This window comes from Bubalus kerabau, chromosome 10, assembly GCF_029407905.1.
Source record: "Bubalus kerabau isolate K-KA32 ecotype Philippines breed swamp buffalo chromosome 10, PCC_UOA_SB_1v2, whole genome shotgun sequence".
Lineage (NCBI taxonomy): Eukaryota > Metazoa > Chordata > Mammalia > Artiodactyla > Bovidae > Bubalus > Bubalus kerabau.
The window spans coordinates 19,213,551-19,234,507 of record NC_073633.1 but is presented as its reverse complement, the minus strand read 5'-3'; the positions used below and the strand labels follow the sequence as shown (position 1 = coordinate 19,234,507).

Sequence of the window (20,957 nt, the reverse complement as noted above, 5' to 3'; positions counted from 1 at the left end):
TCATATAGAAATCCAGACATGGCTCTACTGGGTGTGCGATAAACATGCCTCAGTCTCTCTCATTACCTTTTCTCATGCTGTTGCCTCTGCTTGAAACAATCTCCCTGCAATCAAAACCTTTCGAGAAGTCTCCTCTTTTGAGGACCAGTTTAAAATAAGCCTGGCCAGAAGTGACTAGTCTTCCTCTCATGAATATACTGTTAACTGTTTACACAGTTATTCTTTTATAGCTTTTTATTACAGTTGTTCTAGACATTTCTCTCCTCCACAAGAAAGGCAAAACTCCCTGAGGTTAGCTTTGGGGTGGCGGTGCAGAGGTAGGTGTGACAAGGCTGAAGAGAAGGAAACTGTAAGCACAAACAGCGGCAGAAGAGAAGGTAGCAGGAATTCAACAAAAGTAAGTCTAAGAACAACACCCGCGCCCTCTCCTAAAGGAGTCTTATACTGGGTACTACAGACTACAGCCTTTCCTCCTGCTCATGTTAGTTATTGGCAATACTATTTCTAGAAATCAATGCCCAAAAGAAATACAATGTAAGCGACAATGGTTAGCCACACATGGAATTTAAAATTTTCCACTAATCACTTTTTTTTTTTTTTTTTAAGATGAAATTCAGATACCTTTATTTGGCTAGATTCTCATCAAAATTTTCTGTCTGATATTCATATTTAAGTTAACTTCAGCCCTGAAAATTTGCTGATGTTTAGATAACATGCATAAATATGTCATAGGAAATATAAATCATAATCATGACATACATGGAGTGCTTTTTCAGAAACTGTGTAAATACTTATACCTTATTTCATTTTCAAAATGACCATATAAAACCACAACTCTTATGACCCCTGTTTGATAGGGAAGGAAACTGAGGGTTGGAGATTTTTTACTCGTCCAATTGTGAACTATGGAGACGGGATTTAGACTCTTAAGTCTTTGCTGGATTATACTGCCTTGCGGATGACCAAATACCATTAAAAACTAACAAAAATAGCATCAACATGATTCTAATGAAAGATGTCAAAAGGTACACATTTTACTCCCAACTCTTCCATTTCACTCAGTACTTGAGGGAATCATTGGGAGAGGTGAGGTGAAACTGCCTTTTTCATTCTGATAAATGAACACAGCTGCCTAATTTAAAATAATTTTGGCTCTACCACTGGACTTCATGTATCATTTTTACTGGTTATACTATTTAAGATAAATTTAGATGATGATGTTGGTTGGTCTCTAAGTTGCGTCCAACTATTTTGCAACCCAGTTGACTGTAGCCCACTGGCCTCCTCTCTCCATGGGATTTTCCAGGCAAGAATACTGGAGTGGGTTGCCATTTCCTACTCCACACTAATCACTCTTTAAAAAGTAAAGAGAAAAAGGTAAAATTCATAGTATATTTTGCTTAACGCAGTACATATCCAAAGTAGTATCATTCACACATATAATGAATACAAAACAACTGAGATATATTCCTTTATTTCCACGCTATGCCTTCAAAATCTAGTGTATCTTTTTCTCACAGCCACATCTCAAATGTGCAATAGCTACAAATATAATAAATAAACCACAATGGAAAAGAATATGAAAAATATACATATATACACATATATGTGTGTGTATAACTGAATCACTTTGCTGTACAGCAGAAATTTATAAATGAACTATACTTCAATAACATTTTTTAAAAGAAAAAAGAAAAAAAGTAACTAAACAATGCAGCTCTAAAATAATATCCCTGTCATTCACTGGCTCCAAACCAATACCCTGGGCTGTATCTGACTCTTCCTCATTACTGTCCAACCTCACACACTTACTTCCATGGCCTCACCTTAGGTCTTTGCACCAAAACCTGTACCACCTTCAAAAATCACCAATTCAAATACTCCACTCTCCAACTACCACCTATTCTTACGTGCTTAAGCACCTTCACTCCAACAACTCAACTTTATCATGACCTCCAGTTAAGTGATGTTTATCACTCTCTATCCCTTCAGCTTAGATTCCTTTTTTTTTTTTTGGTGGGGGGGGGCATGGTATAGCATTAAACATTCCTGTGCAAAACCCCTTTCCCCACTCTATGCCTGGCACACTCTACCTGTTCTAACTTTACAACTCAGGCAGACAGAAGAATGCATGCATACAGGCAAAGAGATGTTACAATACACTCATAATCATCCATCTCAATAGGTATAGGCATCCTACTAAAATTTTCCAGTAACCAGCAAACTTCCCACAGAAAGATAACTTTTGCATCTTTCCCTTGCTCCTCTCCTATCTCCTTTCCCCCACTCCTCTCCTATCTCCTTTCCCCCAATACTACCTTTAGGAAGCACAGCACTAATGTCAGTCACTCAGTCATGTCTGACTCTTTTTGACCCTTGGATTAAAGCCCACCAAGCTCCTCTGTCCATGGAATTCTCTAGGCAAGAATACTGGAGTGGATAGCCATTCCCTTCTCCAAAGGATCTTCCCAACCCAGAGATTGAACCTCATTCTCCTGTACTGCAGGCAGATTCTTTACTGTCTGAGCTGCCAGGGAAGCCCACTTAGGACGCATGCATAAAACCAATGACTTTCTCTAACAATGTTATTTGGTATATTTGATATATATATTTTTTAAAAACTTGCAAAATTGAACAGCATTTTTTGCTAATTATAAAAATTTAGATTCATATAGGTGCAGGAGAACCAAATTATCTTTCATATAATATATGAAAACCATATATAACTATGTAACCATATAAACCATACATAACCATATAACCAGAATACCGGAATATAAGTTTCATGAGGGCAAAGCATCTATTTCATTCCCAACCTACTACTGAGCATCTAACCTAAGTGTCTGGCACATAAACCAGCCTTCATTTTTATTGATGGAATAAATAAGAACTTTGCTGTAAGCAACTGTGATATGAAAGACCAAACTTGAAATAGGCAAAAGGAAGGGGGAGGAGAGAGTGCTTATTTGTTTTCAAGATTTAACACAGAATATCTATAGCCCAGAAAAGGCATAATTATTTTTACTTTACATAAGACTTTTAAAAGTGTATCAAACAAAACAATGGACAAAAATCAAATATAACTTTTAATGGTTTGCATGTGTGCGTGCTAAGTAGCTTCAGTCATGTCCGACTCTTTATGACCCTATGGACTACAGCCCACTAGGCTCCTCTGTCCAAGGGATTCTCCAGGCAGGAATACTGGAGTGGGTTGCCATGACTTCCTCCAGGGGATCTTCCTGACCCAGGGATCAAACCAATGTCTCTTACATCTCCTGCATTGGCAGGCAGGTTCTCTACCACTAGTACCACCCAGGAAACCCTTTAATGGTTTTTCCTTTAACGGTTTAGGCATCCACTAAAAAGCCAGATTTCTCCTATAACTGATTTAATGTCTTCATAAACTATACCACAAACACATATAAATCTAAGCACTTCTAAAGACTTAACCAAGTGTGGATCACTGTGGCCATTAACCAAAGCCCCCTTTTCTTCCCCAAACATCATTGAGCATAATTAATAGATTCCATGGGCATGAATATCTGCCACAGTTACATATATTTTCAAAACAAGATCTCCACTTGTGGAATCCTTCTCTTCAAAAAATGCTATGTCACATTTAAAAATTTATAAAATTGTGATATAATTAATAGTTTAATTAGAAGCACTGGCTTAAAAACCACCTTACAAGTAAATAATACACAAAACTATTATTTCACTGCTAGTTTTGATTTTTAAAGTAAAACATATTAATCAAGCTGCACGGAGGAAGTGGGGAGGAAACAGGATGTGGTTGCACAAAAGAAGGCCTCAAAGTTTTGGAATACTCTGTTAAGTCTGGTGTTTGTTTCATCAGTCATCTATAAGTTACACACTGCTCTACAAATTTATACATATTATTCTGCATATATATTTATTTTTCTAAAGCAATCTAGCTTTCTCTCAGAAAAGAACACAATTCCTATTAACACTCAATGTAAATCCTAATTGAACACTAGCAAATATTTAAGAATGATCAAATATTTTGTATCATAAGTTTTGCAGCAAGTTTACAATGTCTTCCCATTAAACACAAAATGACCATACACAAATATCTATCATACTCCCTCCCTAAAAGGAAGCATTGGAAGAGCTGCTGCTGAAGCTAAAGACCCAATACTTTGGCCACCTGATGCAAAGAGCTGACTCAGAAAAGATCCTGATGCTAGCAAAGATTGAAAGCAGGAAGAGAAGGGGATGACAGAGGACAAGAAGGTTGGATGGCATCACCGCCTCAATGGACATGAGTTAGAGTAAACTCCAGGAGATGGTGAAGGACAGGGAAGCCTGGCATGCTGCAGTCCATGGAGTTGCAAAGAGTTGGACACGACTGAGTGACTGAATAACAAAAGGGAAACATAAAGAATAAAGGAAGAAAAAAAATTAATTCACAAGCTCAAGGAACAATAATTGATTGCTTAAAAGAAAAAAAAGAAAAGAAAATGCACAGGTCCATTCCTCTGACCAAACACAGAAAAGGAAAGGAAGAAAATTACTTACGGGTTAATACAAGAAAATTTCTCAGAAATAAAAGACTAGTACCTCCAGTCTGTGCCACCAAGTACTTCAGCACAATGAACGAAAAAATATCCACACAAAGTTTCCATATCATGAAGTTTGAGCACATATCATAAAGATCCTAAAACTTCCAGACAGGTCACTTGCAAAGGTTCAAGAACTGAAACATCACTCTTTACTCCATACAATACGGAAATCGTCTTTAGCTTATGAGAGTAAAGAAGAGAAAATGTCTATTCAGAATTATATCATACTTCAAACTGGAGTTTAAATCAACAGATAAAACAAGTGTTCAATTTTCTGAAAAGCTAAGATTTGTCAAAGATATAACAGAAACTGAGTAAAATGGTTAATTTCAATGTTCACTTATTTAAATTTCTCCTGCTCCTAAAGATTTTGACTACTTTAACTTAGTTTGGCAAAAAAAAAGAAAAAAAAAAAAACCCAAAACAATACTTTTTAAAAACCATGGGGCAGGAAGGGTTGTGGGCAGGGGCAGACAGCTGGACAAAAGAGATACAAGAATCTAAAAGCCTGTATACATAAATTTTTCAAAATAAAAAGGTATTTTTATTACTCAAAATCATTCACATGGCAAAGTTGAGGAGAAACAATTAACTTTCTTAACTATGTCAGGAATGCAGAGATTCCAAGTTAAGTAAAAGGTAGAGATAAATTACGCATGGCTCTACTGCCCATCTTAAGCAGATAATTTACACAAAATAGTACGTGTCCATCTCCATCATTCTGATTCCTTTCCATCAAGAATTATGTCTTATCTTTGTATACTGATGATTAACACAGCACCAGGCACACAACATACACTCAAATATTTACTGAATAAATGAATATAAGAAAAGGCCTAACTAAATAGAAAGTAAAATATTCTCTTCAATACTACATTTTTAACGAGACATAGACTGTAAAAAGGAAAATATTAAAGGATCAGTTTTTAAATAAAATAAAATTATTTTAATATTAATGAGGTATAATTGTGTGTCCTGTGTGCTTACATCTTCAAATACTCTATAAAGAAACTGAAAGTGAAGTCGCTCAGTCATGTTTGACTCTTTGTGACCCTATGGACTGTAGCCCACCAGGCTCCCCTGTCCATGGGATTTTCCAGGCAAGAATACTGGAGTGGGTGCCATTTCCTTCTCCAGGGATTGAATCTGGGTCTCCCATGTTGCAGGCAGACTCTTTACCATCTAAGTCACCAGGGAATCCCCTTCAAATACTCTCAACTCATAGCTAATTAATAAGAGCTTGCTCTTCATATCAATATCCTTTTCCCGCTTAACTTTATTTGCAGAATTACCTTCAACAGAGGACAAACTCCCTGAATTCCAACAGTATTCACAGTAACCTCACCACCGCCACCAGCCCTGCTGTATGCACACAAACACACATCACCTTCAGACTCCATTCCTTCAAATGGGTTATGCAGTTAGGATGACAGATGTCTGAACAACAAAAAAATGCATCACTTTTAACAAAGCCACAAAGAAAACTGAAATTTGTATGCAAAACAAGATGTCCAGTATCACCCTCCACACTCTGCAGAATCACCTATTAAAATCAGCAGTTTCCAGAGAATAACTCAGTACAGTCTGAAGTGTTTACCTATAAGAAAACATGTTCTAAGCAACTAATCAACCTATAAGTAGAAAAATTCAACCTACATAATAATTATAACACATTAATAGTTTCTATGCAAATATGACTAATTATAAATGTCTTACCTATATACTTTCCATTGGGCATGGCAAAGTTGCCACTTATAAAAACTTAAAAATACTTGCCACATATACCAAGAAGTAACTTTTTAAAAGTAGTATGAAATTAAGGGTTATTAATTTCAATCGTTCACCCTTCCCAGTAGTCTCAACTATAGCTGGCCTGACCATCTAAAGAGGGAAAATTAACGGCAATTCCAAAATTCATGTTCTTTGCTCTAATTATGATCAGTTCAAAATGCGTTAGAAAAGATCTTTCACCTTTAAGATGCTACTTTATTTTGATATCATATATTAGAATAATTTTTGTGACAAAAATCCTCCTTTCCCAATCTTAGTTTGACATCCTGCAGAAAGATGCTTGAAATACAGAGGCTGAAGTTTTTCAAACAACTTTAAAGAAGAGTAGAAAGTGAAAAGCATTCAGTCCTGTAATCTCTAGGTCCCACTTTAATAACAGAGAAAGGGAGAAAACAAAATAGGTCAGATGCAAATCAGCCATCTTATATATATGCAGTAAGAGCTAATAATGGGGCTTCCCAGGCTGTACAAGGTAAAGAATGCAAAAGTGATGAGCGTTCCATTCCTGGGTTGGGAAGATCCCCTGGAGGAGGAAATGGCAACCCACTCCAGTATTCTTGCCTGGGAAATCCCATGGACAGATGAGCCTGGTGGGCTACAGTCCATGAGGTTGCAAAGAGTCAGACACAACTGAGCATGTATGCACGAAAGAGCTAATAAGATCGGCTAAAGAGGAAATTATCGACTAAAATTGGGCTAGAGGACATCTGTATGGATTTTTCATTTATTCAAGCTATTTCCATCCCCTACTATAGGAAAAAAAAAATGGCAATAAAGGGTTGAGACACAGCCTTGAAAAAATAAAAAATCACGCAATTCCCACACCATTACTGACTGAAAGTATTGGAGCATATTTATTCAGTTCAGTTCAGTTGCTCAGTCGTGTCTGACTCTTTGCCACGCCGTGGACTGCAGCATGCCAGCCTTCCCTGTCCATCACCAACTCCCGGAGCCTACTCAAACTCACGTCCATTGAGTCCATGATGCCAATCAATGCAATGGAAACCATTACTGCTTAGCATTTTTACTATAGAGACACAGGATACAATTAAACAGATCTGCTTAGCAAATTTGCCTTGAAAATGGATCACTGTTATCTATAAGTAAAACTTTTTTCTTTTAAATGATAAAAAATACCATGGATAAGAAGGTGAGAATGATATTCCCATTTTAAGCTACACCGTGTATCTTACATAAGAGTGTTCAGGGTCTCAAAAGTTTTGACACCCTGGGTTTTTTATAGTCTTGAAAATAGAGGATTCCCCCCTCCAAAAAATACTCTGCTGATTAAATCTATTCATGTTTACTGTATTAGAAGTTAAAACTGGAATTGTTGTCTAATGGATATAATTTTAGTTTTATAAAACATTCTGGATATTGGTTGCATAACAATGTAAATATATTTAATAGTATTAAACTATATACACTTAAAGGTGGATAAGAAGTAAATTTCAAGTTATGTATATATTACCATAACTTAAAACCTTTAAAGAAAAACAAATTAAAACAGAAAATTTTGAAAGATTCATTGTCATTTAAAATATAATACATTGCTTGTTAAATCAAAATATTAAACTATTCAAAAACAAAAAAAGCAAAAATAGTCTTTATTTGACATTTTTGCAAAGCTCTTTAATGTTTGGTTTAATAAAGACAGATTCATTTTCATATCCACTTTCACATCCAATCTGCTTTAGGTTGTTCTGACTGGAGTACACGAAGAAAATTCAGCCGCATGCAGATATGTAGTGAGAAAAGATGCAATATTTCAATAGCTCTCCCAGGTAACTGGGGCTTCCCTGGTAGCTGAATCCGCCTGCAATGTGAGAGACCTGGGTTCGAATCCTAGCTTCAGAAGATCCTCTGGTGCAGGAAATGGCAACCCACTCCAGTATTCGTGATTGAAAAATTCCATGGACAGAGAAACCTGGCAGGCTACAGTCCATGAGGTTGCAAAGAGTGGGATACAACAAAGTGACTTCCACATTTTTTTTTTTTTTTCAGATATGGATATTCTTTCATCCTTCACCAAAACTCAACAAGTGGCAGTTTCTTAAAGGCTGCTCCAATATGGAATGTGAATCAATGAACACTTCCTACTCTTATGTACTGAAATCCATTGATCTATCTTACATTTCCAATGGAGCATTTTACCATTTTGCAATACCATGCATTGATTATTTAGAAAATAGTTGAAAGTTATGTAGTCCTGCCAATGTTGATTTTGACCCTTTTACTGTACAACTTTGTTATATGACATTCATTAATAGCACCACTGATCTTATCCCTCCAAAAAAATCAAGGATTGAGAAACTATCAAGCTCAAAGTGGTAAACACAAGTCTTCCAAAATTCTATTTTCACTTGAGAGCCAGAATTTATCCTTAGCAACAAATACTGTCCGTGTGTCTTGTGGTGCAAACTCACTTGATTTAGTTTTGAGAAAATGTCTGCCAAATACCCAAGTCTTCGTACTTTGTCAGCCATTCTTTCAAATAAAACGGTATCCCATTTAAAAAGCAGCTAGTTCAGCATGCAACTCAAAAAACTGTACTAGTTCTTTTTCTTGAATTAACCATCAGATTTGGTGTTTAGTAAAAGTGGTTTACAGGACTTTCATCACACAAAATACACTTTAAAAGGTGCTCAAGGACTGAGACATAATAAAATTAAGTTTTACTGCTTCATCATCTTAATTCCAAGTACATGATGATGTTCCAAACTAGGACAGTTTAATACTACTGCCTTAATTCACACAATTTTACCCACCACTGATTATGCAAATGCCAATGTAGCTAATGGGCTTCCCTGATGTCTCAGATGGTAAAGAATCTGCCTGCAATGTAGGAGACCTGGGTTCAATCCCTGGGTCGAGAAGATCCCCTGGAGAAGGGAATGAGTACCCACTCCAGTATTCTTACCTGGGGAATCCCCATGGACAGAGGAGCCTGGCAGGCCACAATCCATGGGGTCACAAAGAGTCGGACATGACAGAATGACTACCACTTTCAATATAGCAAATAATACCTTACTTTTACTGAGAAAAGTTTTGCCCTGGAGGATCCCCAGAAAGAGTCTGGAGAACTAACAGAGGTCTGGGAAACAGACTTTGAGAACCACTGTAATAGCTGATGCATTACTTGGGTGATTAAGAAACAAATATTTTTGGTACATATCCCTCTGTGAGAGTGTTTAAATACACGTTTACATGGTGATAGGCTTCCCAGGTGGTGCTATTGGTAAAGAACCTACCTGCCAATGCAGGAGACATAAGAGACAGAAGTTCAATCCCTGGGTCGGGAAGATCCTCTAGAGGAGGAGGGCATGACAATCCACTCCAGTATTCTTGCCTGGAGAATCCTATGAACAAAGGAGCCTGGCAGCCTACAGGCCATGGAGTCACAAAGAGTCTGACATGACTGAGGTGACTTAATAGCAGCAGTTATATGACAACATTCTCAAACCAACTGATACCTAGCACTTCATTCACAGTCATAACTCAAACATATAATGAATGACAGAATATGACAGATACTTCCTAAATAAATAACAAATAATTACCAAATACCTACCATGTTAAGACTCTGAGCTAGGTGCTTCTACATTCCCTTTTTGGGGTAACTCACAGAAGCCCACAGACCAGACTGATAATTTTAATATATGAGAAAAATATTTACCCTGAAATATTTCAGATCTTATTTTTTAGATTACACTTACATGGCTACAAGAAAAAGTCTTAAAATTCACCATAAAGCATAAGATAGCATGTTTAAATTCTATTTTAAGCAGTATGCCATGAAGCTAAAAACAGGCTTGCTCACATTCAAAAACCCAAATACAAAATGAACTGCTCTGGCTGTGTACTGTGAGCGCGCCATAAACAGCCTGCATTCCATTCTCCTCAAGCCAAACAACTCTTACCTGCGACAGTTTTCATTCCTATTTTTACGGGAACCTCAAATATAACTTTACTGGAGTTACATTAAACATTGTCAACTATTAAAAAAATTTAGCAAAACCATCAAGACAAGTTAAGAATTTTTAGACATATACACTGATAAATCCACAAGCTAAACCTCTACAAATATACATATGAAATATCTGCATTGTAAAAAAGAGAAACATTCTCAATTTGGAACATGCAATGGAAAGAGCTTCAAAATAATATACTGTTAAGTGAAAAAAGCAAGTCAAAGGATATCATGTATAATAAGATTATGTATAGCAATGTATGTACATTCATTTAATAAATACTGAGTTCTATGTCCCTAATTTGATTCAAACCTAGACATATACAATAAATTACAAATACCAGACATAATTAAATGTCTACACACAGAAAAATGAATACACAAACGGCTACATATGATTCCACTTATATGAAGTGTTCAATATAGGCAAATTTATAGGGCAGAAAGCAGATAAGCAGTTGCCTGAGGGTGAGTGAGTTGTGGGCAATAGGGGTGATAGCTAAAGAATGCAAGATTTCTTGGAAGGGGAAGGGAAAAATATCCTGAAATTTGTTGCAGTAATAGTTACACAACTTTGTGAATATATTAATATTAAAGTATATTTAATTATATAATGTTAATATTAAAATATATTTAATTATATAAAAGCATATAAATATTTAATTGTGCACATAAATGGATGAAATGCATGGTATATGAATTATACCTCAATAAGCTTATGTTCTTTCCGCCTCAAAAAATAGGATACCGAAGTGGTTACAAGGGGTGAAGGGTGGATGGGGTGAAAATGAAGACTTAAAATTTTACTCTACTTACTGCTGTATCATTACAATGAGAAATATATTATCTATATAACTTAAATGTGAAAGGTAAACCTAAAACAGTCTTCCAAGACAGCATATTAAAAAGCAGAGACACTACTTTACCAACAAAGGTCCGTCTAGTCAAAGCTATGGTTTTTCCAGTAGTCATGTATGGATGTGAGAGTTGCACTATAAAGAAAGCTGAGCGCCGAAGAATTGATGCTTTTGAAATGTGGTGTTGGAGAAGACTCTTGAGAGTCCCTTGGACTGCAAGGAGATCCAACCAGTCCATTCTGAAGGAGATCAGTCCTAAATATTCATTGGAAGGACTGATGCTGAAGCTGAAACTCCAATACTTTGGCCACCTGATGCAAAGAACCGACTCACTGGAAAAGACTCTGATGCTGGAAAGATTGAAGGCGGGAGAGAAGGGGACGACAGAAGATGAGATGGTTGAATGGCATCACCGATGCGATGGACAAGAGTTTGAGTAGGCTCCGGGAATTGGTGATGGACAGGGAGGCCTGGTGTGCTGCAGTGCATGGGGCCGCAAAGCGTCAGACAAAGCTGAGTGACTGAACTGAAAACAGTCTTCATAAATTATTCTGGATTCATCTACGAAGCAGCCATGAAAAAAAGTGTGACAATATGACCCTATCTCAGAACACTGACAACTTAAGACTGTTATACAAATATATGCATCTGCCCCCTCACTAACAGAAACAAATCTTGAATGGAATTTGACAAATATATCTTAGGCACCTACTGTGTCCGTGTCCACAGGGTAGGGCTAAGGGAAAACGGAGTGGCATACAAAGCAGAACACTAGTCAACAAGAAAAAAGCAAACTAGCTCTGGCTTTAAGGAAAAGACTTTTGCTGTACAGTGGAGGAGGCAACACACACACACAAAATGTACTGGGGTCAGACTAGAAAATCTTGAATACCAAACTGAGATCTAAAGCTTTATCCTGATTTCAATGAAAAGCCAGTGGAGTGACAGGATGAAAGGAGTGTTTGGGGAAAACTGACCTTTGGGCAACCAAAGTGGGAAATTAAAAGAAGAGAAGAATAGCAGGAAAGGTAAGAAAGAGATGAAGTTTTTGAAAACAGGAACATGTACAACAGTCCTATGAAAGTTATTGATATTTCAAAGTTAACAGCTAATGTTCAAAGGGTTTGTTTTGTTTCTTGATCTAAGGTGAAGCAGAAAAGGAAAAGATTTCTTCATTTTGATGAATTTCATAAGTTCATGACAAAGAATGAAGTTTTACCAGAAAATTCTGAGGGGAGGGGAAGACTTAGGGAGTTTTTTTCACGTGCTATCATGAAACGAAGAGTAGACGGAATCAAAACCAAGGAGTTCCACAATTTTTAACATGGAAGAGGAAGTAGTAGTCACAAAGTCACAAACACTTTGTAGGAAGAGTAGCAAAAAATGCATATTAGCACTGTTTCTTAAATTGTAGCAAAGGAAAACTATTTTTAAATTTCTCTATCACCTACCTCCAAAAAATCCTAGTGATACAATTTGTTACATAAATGCTGAAGATTTAGGTGAGGACCAAATTTAACATGTCAAAATTTAGAGTTTGATCAATTTCATATCTTTAATTTCATTAGCTGCTCCTTCCACAGTGCAGTACTTTTCAGATATTGCACAAGTAATATTTTTAATTCAACTCACATGCTTTTATTAACTGATTTAACCCATAAGGTTCTGTAAGAAAGAATAAATGTTTTCACTGCCAAAGGAACCTCCTAGCTCTAACAGCCTCCCCGAAACAATGTCACCTACCAATTTTATAATATGGCAACACTTTGCTTTGAGATTAAAAACACAGCTAAAGCAAATATTCTCAAAATCTATTTCTATTTTCATAATCTATTTCATACTTTATCAAATGTTCTGATTCAGAACATTTATATAATGTTGACTTAATCTATCTCTGCCATCATTTTCTAACCTTATCTGACAGATTTATAGGAACAGAAATAAGAAAGGTATAACAATGAACAAATCAAAAATTACTTTTCACTGAACACTTCACCTAATCAAAACACTATTTGCACTGTCCCTGAAGCACAAAAAATGGTCTGTAAAATACATACATTTAGGTAGAATAAAACACTGGGAAACTTTTGTATCAGGCTGTTTGTCAAGTCATTGTTTAAAAAAGCAAAAAGTGGAAGTAACCCAATTGTCCAATGATAGGGTGTGTGTGTGTTAGTCAATGACTCCTGTCCGACTCTGAGACCCCGTGGACTGTAGACCGTCTATGGAATTACCCAGGCAAGAATACTGGAGTGGGTTGCCATTTCCTTCTCCAGGGGATCTTCCTAACCCAGGGATCAAACCCGGGTCTCCTTCATTGCAGGCAGATTCTTTACCATCTGAGCCACCAGAGAAGTCCAATGACAGGGTATCAGCTGAATAAAAGACAATGTTACCTTTCAAATGATCAGAGAGACCTCTACTGACTACCCTGAAAAGACAGCCATGAAAACAGATTACAAATAGAGAGTATGAGCTCTCTTTTGTGTTGAATACACATATGCATTTGCTCTAAGACAGAAAGTCTAAATGGATACCCAGATGCTAACCATGATATTTCTAAGTACCGAGATTACAGGTGCTGTTTATTTTTGTGCTTACTTTTCAGTATTCTCTGAGGTTTTCTCAAGTAAAATGATATCTGCAAGAATTAATGCCTATGATTCCAACTAACAAACTCCAAACTCTTCCCTGCAAAAAGCCCAAGGAATATCCAAAAATACCTTGGCACAGAGCAAGACGGAAAGTATTAGCAACAACATAACTAGAATTCTTTGTGAGCGAGGCACCCTCAAGGGTTCCAGGACTGACATGGCACCTTGAAGGCAGCCCACAGCACAGAGTTTTGAAATCACTAGTCCTAGGCTTAAATGCCTGCCACTTTCATGTGTATGACCTTGGACTAGTCATTTACCCTTTCTTGGCATACTTTATCAATAAAAGGGAGATACTACCTGCCTTTCCTATCTCAAGGAACTGATGGAAAAATCAAATGAGATAATGTGATACATTAGGAACTGCAAAGTACCATATAAGGTATTATTCAAATACATATATTAAAAAACAAAACCAAGGTACTTGATGCCACAGCAGAATACACTAAAACCAATTCTATGACGTAATGACCAGCAGTTTTGTTTTTTAAGACTACGTCTCGTTATAAACACTGCAGTTTTTCAGAAACTTAGACAATTCTTCCCATCCCTACTACAACTCTAAGCCATTTTCTTTTCTTATCCCTCGTTACAAGCAAGAAAGGGTACAAATTACCCTGAACTCAAAAGCCTTTGCAAGAACCCTGGAGTAGCACGCTGATGGAGTTCACCAGGAGAAACCCAAGGTTAATCAGCTATGGACTCACCACGAAGCACTACTGCAATCAACGGGGATTACAAGAGACTCTTTGAAGAGAAAGACAATACGATCGCCCCGGAGAAAACAGCAGAGCAACAGGAGATATTTCAAAACTATTATATGAAATACTTAAAAACCAGAGTGTCTTACAAATTGTTTTTAAATGCTGTTCATAAAAATGGTGATTTAAAACAAAAACCATCTAAATGTGGCACTTCAGCAAGGCAAGTTATGGAGATTCAAATCAAACTCATGAATAAACTGTCAGATTTACTTGCTTCCATCTAAAATAAAAGCAGACAAATTACACCACAAAGACCAAAATTAAATGGCTAGTTCTTGAAAACAGAGAGGCAGAATACAACAACATAATTTACTGACAGGCTTGTATAGATACTACTTTTAAAGGTATGGTTTTTAAAGTTTGATTTCTCTTCCCCTTGAATTCCATTATTTACTTCACTAAATGATAATGAATTTCCTTTCCACTGTTCCTCCTGAAGTAAGATGGCAATATAACCCAATTTGACTTAAAAAAAAATTACAAATATTTTTTGCATTAAGTACTTGAAGAGAAGCTACATGAAGCTGTCAGATTAACTTCCAAGATCATCTGGCCATCACACCCTCCTGCTTTTAAACTCCTAAAGATAATAAAATGCTCACTCTCTACATTCTTACAAATGTCATTTATGGGTATTCCCCTAATGAAAAATTAAACCTTCCATAAACAAATGAGTACAGAGAATTTTTTGATATGTATGACTCACAATCTAATTTTTATTGGCAGTATCTATAAGTGTTGCAGCTTGTACTTGCAGGAGATACAGACCTATCCATTTTTCCCATCTGATCCTGCAGATTTGTTTAGATTTAAAGGGACTCACTAAAATGGGTCATGAGGAAAAACATTTACAACCCACATTTCTTTTTGCTATGGACTGTATTCATAATTAAGATAACAAATCACTGTATTTACTCTAAGCCTCACAGTTGGAAATCCATCGGTATACTGTGTTGTCACCTAACACTTAAAAAATCTGAGTTTTTCTTAATTTTTACTCTGACTTTTCATTCCTTATTAGAAATAAATGCTATCTACCTCCAAAAACCACACACACACACAAAACCACTTAGAAAATATTATTTCTGAAAGTATCTTCCAAAGCTTACTGCAGAGAAAATTATATATACACATTCTCAAATAACTATGGTAGGCGTTCCTAGGATCATCTCCTCCCCTTAAAAAAAAAAAAGCAAATGTAACCACAATCAAATATAAACAAAATATTTAACACTGCTCTCACCAACTAAGCAATTTATCACAGCTCCTCAAAGTACTTGGTACACACAATGATAGACCAGTATGTCAAGAGCAGTTATTACAATTTGAAGGAAAAAAAACTGTACAACAGAACATAATAATAGAAAAAACTCCTTTAGAAAAACTCAAGTAGATTCTGGAGAGAGCAAAACAGGAGACCAGTTTTAGAAAAATAATGTTTCCCCCCATGTGTTTAGCATTTATCTGATGCAGGCTCATTTTTGTAAAGAGAAACTTTACCTAACAAGACTCACACCAGGGATCTGATCTATTCCCAAAGGCACTTTCTTAAAATGAGAAAGAACAAAGGAGGAAATCTCCCAGCATGTGCTTTCCATACCAGTTTCTTTGGACAGCATCAAGAGTGACAACATAGCCAGCTTTCCTCTGTAGTCCAAGTATAACAGAACTGATTAGCCATCATTCCGAAGGATTCCTAACAAAATAAGTACTAGAATGCAAAGATCACAGCGACATAATGACTACATTTTACAACTACAGAAAACATGTACCTTAAAGTTGCATACTTTTTTAAGAGTTAATTACCTCCAAATATTCAAATTCCTGGGGCTTTTTCATTTAAGTCAATAGTTTGAAACTAGAAAAAACGAAACCACCCATTCTCGATTTGCTCTCCCTTAATTTGCAATTAAAAGTAAATTAAAAAGAATGACGCTCAAAGGCACAGTCTAAATATACAAATTTTGTAATGTTAACACTGAAAAATTATTGGGAAAAACGATCTCTCGGCGAAGCTTTCCACTGAAAAACTCTCCAGAAACAAACCTGCCGTTTGCCTGTTCTAGGAGTTACCGTTTCATTGTAACAGAGATAATTCTTTAAATAATTTTTACTAATTAGGAAAAGACGACTCTCCCCCCAGGATTTACAACTGTATATCCCAATCTCCACTCTGACAGCGATGTCAGTTCTCTGGGTCAGGATACAACCAGCTGCTCGGTTCACACGTAGGAAACCACAGAGAAGGGAATATCGCGTTCAGAGCCTCGAAATAATACGCGTTAGTTAAAAACTGCTTGCTACTAAACCAAAATTATTCAAGCGGAGCCCCATTTGTCACAATCCAATCACAAGGGTTCCACCCCCCTCCCCCAACTGCTTGTGTAGTGGTATATCTGCTTCGGTAAAGAAGCCATCATCAGGTAAAGAAGATTGGGGTGGGAGAAAAAGCGGGGAAAAGGGGGCACTCTTTCATCCAATTTCGCGAGGCGTGAGTAATTGGTACAGTTGAGAGGAACGGAGGAGCGTTCTATTTAATTGGAGATTGAAGTAGGATGAGGGGACAATTTCGTTCAAATCAACATGGCCAGCAAGATGTCCCTACAAACAAAAGGCAACGGGGGGATATAAACACGAACCATTCACCTCCATCAGCTATAGCATCGCCATCATGGTGTGTGCAGAGACCCCCGAAGGCTCCTCTCACCCTCCACACCAAGCCAAAAGGAAGAGATGGAAAAGGGAGAGTAGCTGCTTCCCACCACCTACCATTGCTTCCAAATACACACCCTTCGAGGGGGTTTCTCCCCGCGGTTGCCCGGAATCAGAGAGAAAGAGTACCGTCCCGCCCAGGCAGACTGCCCCGCTACCCCCCAGTCGAACCTCAACGCCAGCCTGGGGTTCACTAAACTTTACTGGAGCTTCTCCCCTACATCCCCACTCCATCGCCCCAGGATTGCGCTGCCCACAAACGGGCACCCCGGGCGCCTACTGACAGGCGGGTAACCGCGAAGAGCCGAGTCCGGGGCGGGGGCGGCAGGGAGCCACGGAGGGGCGGGGCGGCCAGAGCCAAGTTCCCGGGGGTCTGAGGAGAGCGCCTGACAGCAGCCCGGGACTGCAAAGGAGGAAGAGGAAGCAGCGGCGGGGAGGTTTCCCAATCCCCCCAACATGAACACCCATCCCCTGCCCCCGCTCCTCACGGGGGGCGGGGAGGCTGCCTGGAAGGTGAAGAAGCCGAGCCCCAGAGACAGCCGCGGCCCCCACCTCCGGACTCCCGATCTCTTCCCCCGCCACCCCCGCCAGAGGCGCCCACAACAATAACACGCCGGGGACGACCCGTCAGCGCCCCCGAGGCACCCGGGGCCCGCGGCCCGCCGCTGCCGGGCCCCCTCAACTGGGGCCAGGCGCGCCGATCCTCTCTACAACTCCAGGCCCATGTGGCGTCAAGCCCGAGCGGCCCCCCAGGGTCGGACCCATCCCCCCCGGCACAAGCAGCGCCGTCTCCGCGGCCGAATATTAGAAGTGAATTCGAGCTGCGCTTTACCTTTAGTTCCGCACTGTCCGCCATCTTGCGTCTGTCAGCGCAAGCGCAGTGAACCTCGCCGGGGGCCGCCGCTAGGCCCGCCCCTCTAGCCAGCCTGGCCCTGCCCCGGCCCGTCCCCTCTCTCCCCTCCACCTCGCCGGCCCGCCCCGGGCCTCCGCCCCGCTCCGGGCGCTCGCAGCCCCGCCCCGGGCACGTACAGCTGCGAGACGGGCACGTACTATTTAAATAATGGCGCCAAGCGAGGAGGTTTGACAGTTACTCCCCCTCTTTCTCCCCGCCCCCCATCCTTGCCCGGCTGGCGCCTCCTGGGAAAGGCCGGCGCTGGAGGGCTACTGGCCTGAGCCCCGCCCCTCCGCGGCCTGTGGAACCCTTCTGCAAAGCTTCTATACCTGCAGCCACAGCAAACAGTAATGACCCTCTCCCCTAATCAGCAAGTCCTTTTCAGCACCTGCTACCTGCGAGGCTTCACGTGGGCTGCAAATAACAATCCGTTACATTTAAAGGATCACTTGAAGCATCTCCAGGTTTATTCGCTCAGATCCTCATCATGAAGCAGTGAGGTAGGCAGGGAAGAGATTACAATTTTTTGTGGTATATATGTTCAGACATAAAAGCTCAGATAGCAAGTGACTTGCCCAGATTAGTACTTAAAAGAGGTTGAGGACGTTCATTCATTAACTTACTTATTTTCACAAATATTTATTTAGCGACTATGTACCAGCCCTGCTTATAAGGGATATATATGTGTACATATATAAACATATACTTTGGGAAATTAAATATAATACAACAAAGTCCCTGTCTCCCTGTAGTTCTCGAACATGGAAAACAGACAAGTGAACCAATAAAGATACGATTACAAATGGTGATGAGTACCAAAAATGAAGAAATGGTCCAATGAGAGAAAAGGGGGCATGGAAAGAGATGTACTTAATCCTGCAAGGGCTTTCTCCATGAAATTGACATTTAAGAAGTGTTGAAAATTATTTCACACATTACCCTCTCTACTAAAATCCTCTTCCTAAACTCCACTTATTGCTGCTTAACTTCGTGTCACACCTGATGGAAAAGATATCATATGTCTTCTCAGCATTAAAACTACTGTTATAGGTGTGGCAACATTTGGGTTACTATAAGTTTTCCTGTGCCTATGAAAGCCAGTCCCTCCACCGGGAAACTGACTTTTTCCCCCTCCCATGTTCCTCCTACAATTACCCTGCCCTCCAGCATCATTAATTCCCCACCCATTAGATTGTTTCTATATCCAAATAAACATACTGAAACTCCTCCCATCTAAAATAAACCTCCTTGGCTCCAAAAGTTCCTCCAGAACTGCCCAATTTCTCAGTTCTCTTTACTGCATAAATTCACAGGTTTTTGAAGAGCTCTTTCCCACTTTCTCACTTCACATTTACTTCTCTGCCTACTCTGATCCAGCTTGGACTTCCCTCATCAACATCACTTATCAAGATTACTAATGATCTCCAGGTTTCCAAAGCCAATTGCCAATTCTCTATTCTTATCTAAATTGATATCCCAGCAGATTCAAACAGTTGACAAGCTTCCTTTCTTTTGAAACACTTTTCCACCTGAACTCCCCTCAAAATCTTATTTTCCTGATTTTCTGTTCCCTCCCTGAGCCTCCTTTTCAAAATCATTTGTTGTTTTTTCCCTCTTTTTCTCAATGTTGCGGTGCTCCAGGGTTCAGCCCTTATCCTCTTCTCTTTAATTTTACTTTCCCCAGGTGATCTCGTTGACTCTAAGTCTAAATCTGTGATGACACTCAGATTTCTCTCCAGCTCAGATACTCCACCAAAACCCAGATTCAGAAATCCAACTGGTTACTTAAAATATTATTGATCAGAGACGTATTAATATGTCTTTTGTTACCCAAAGTTAACACATGACCAGAGTTAAGACATGACCAGAGATGTATCGATATGTTTTTAGAAAATGAGACAATTAACATCACAGTGTTAGAGCTTAAAGTTGGTCAAGGGTTCATTATACAACTTATAATCGCCATTATCAATCACATTTTGCTCCATTAGGTTTTTGTTCCAACCTGTGTATATTATAAATGTAGGTTTATTACCATAACATTTTAAAAAATGATGCATTGCAAAATTCTGAGCGAAGATACATTTTTCAGTAAATTTTATGCAGATACTTTTTCTGATTGTCCGAGTGACATATATACTAGTGTCTCAGAAGATGATACATCTTCAGAATATAGTTCTGATTCAGGCCCTGTGAATATTAGACCAGAGTAAAGACGAAAAACCTGAGTGATTGATTCTGATATGGAAAGTGAAACTCACAGAGCTGAAGAAGACTTTACAGGTGTGTCAGATGTAACTATTGAGTGTAATAACCCACAAAGTGTTAGTTATGTAACAGAATTCATTTTGACCAGCCAAAATAAAAATCACTGGCCACAGGTGTTCGTTTCTACAAAAATCCATTCAATCAATAATGAGTTAATACTTCTACCTCATGACTCATGTTCTTCTCAGATCCATAGCAAAAGGCCTTGATCTTTTAGCCCCAATCCTGGACTTTTCCCAGTATTCTTAGTGGATGGCAGTATCATCTACCCAGCCATTCAAGCCAAAAATGTGGAAGTCACCCTTGCTTTTGCTGCTTCATTTACCTCTCACATCCAATCCATCAGTCCGTCTAGCTGACCCTATTTCTAAAATATATCCTAAGCCCATCCATTTCACTGTTTCCACTACTATCACCCTACTCCAGGCTGCCATAATCTCACAAAAGGACTGCTGGAAAGCTACTC

The 20,957-nt window shown here is 38.7% G+C and overlaps 1 protein-coding gene across 3 annotated transcripts in view; it reads right to left on the bottom strand.

The window, feature by feature from the left end:
• PIAS1 (protein inhibitor of activated STAT 1) overlaps positions 1-19,471 on the bottom strand; it is a 128,169-nt gene extending 108,698 nt beyond the window's left edge. The window contains exon 1 of one of the 3 annotated variants that reach the window (XM_055536818.1): positions 19,442-19,471. In XM_055536818.1, coding sequence (XP_055392793.1) covers positions 19,442-19,456 — 15 coding nt within the window. In that variant the 5' untranslated portion in view covers positions 19,457-19,471. Of the gene's footprint in view, positions 1-17,388; positions 17,581-18,163; positions 18,319-19,441 lie in introns of those variants that run through there. The other 2 variants (XM_055536817.1, XM_055536816.1) reach the window with 2 other exon arrangements.
• Between the last annotated feature and the right edge of the window lie 1,486 nt (positions 19,472-20,957).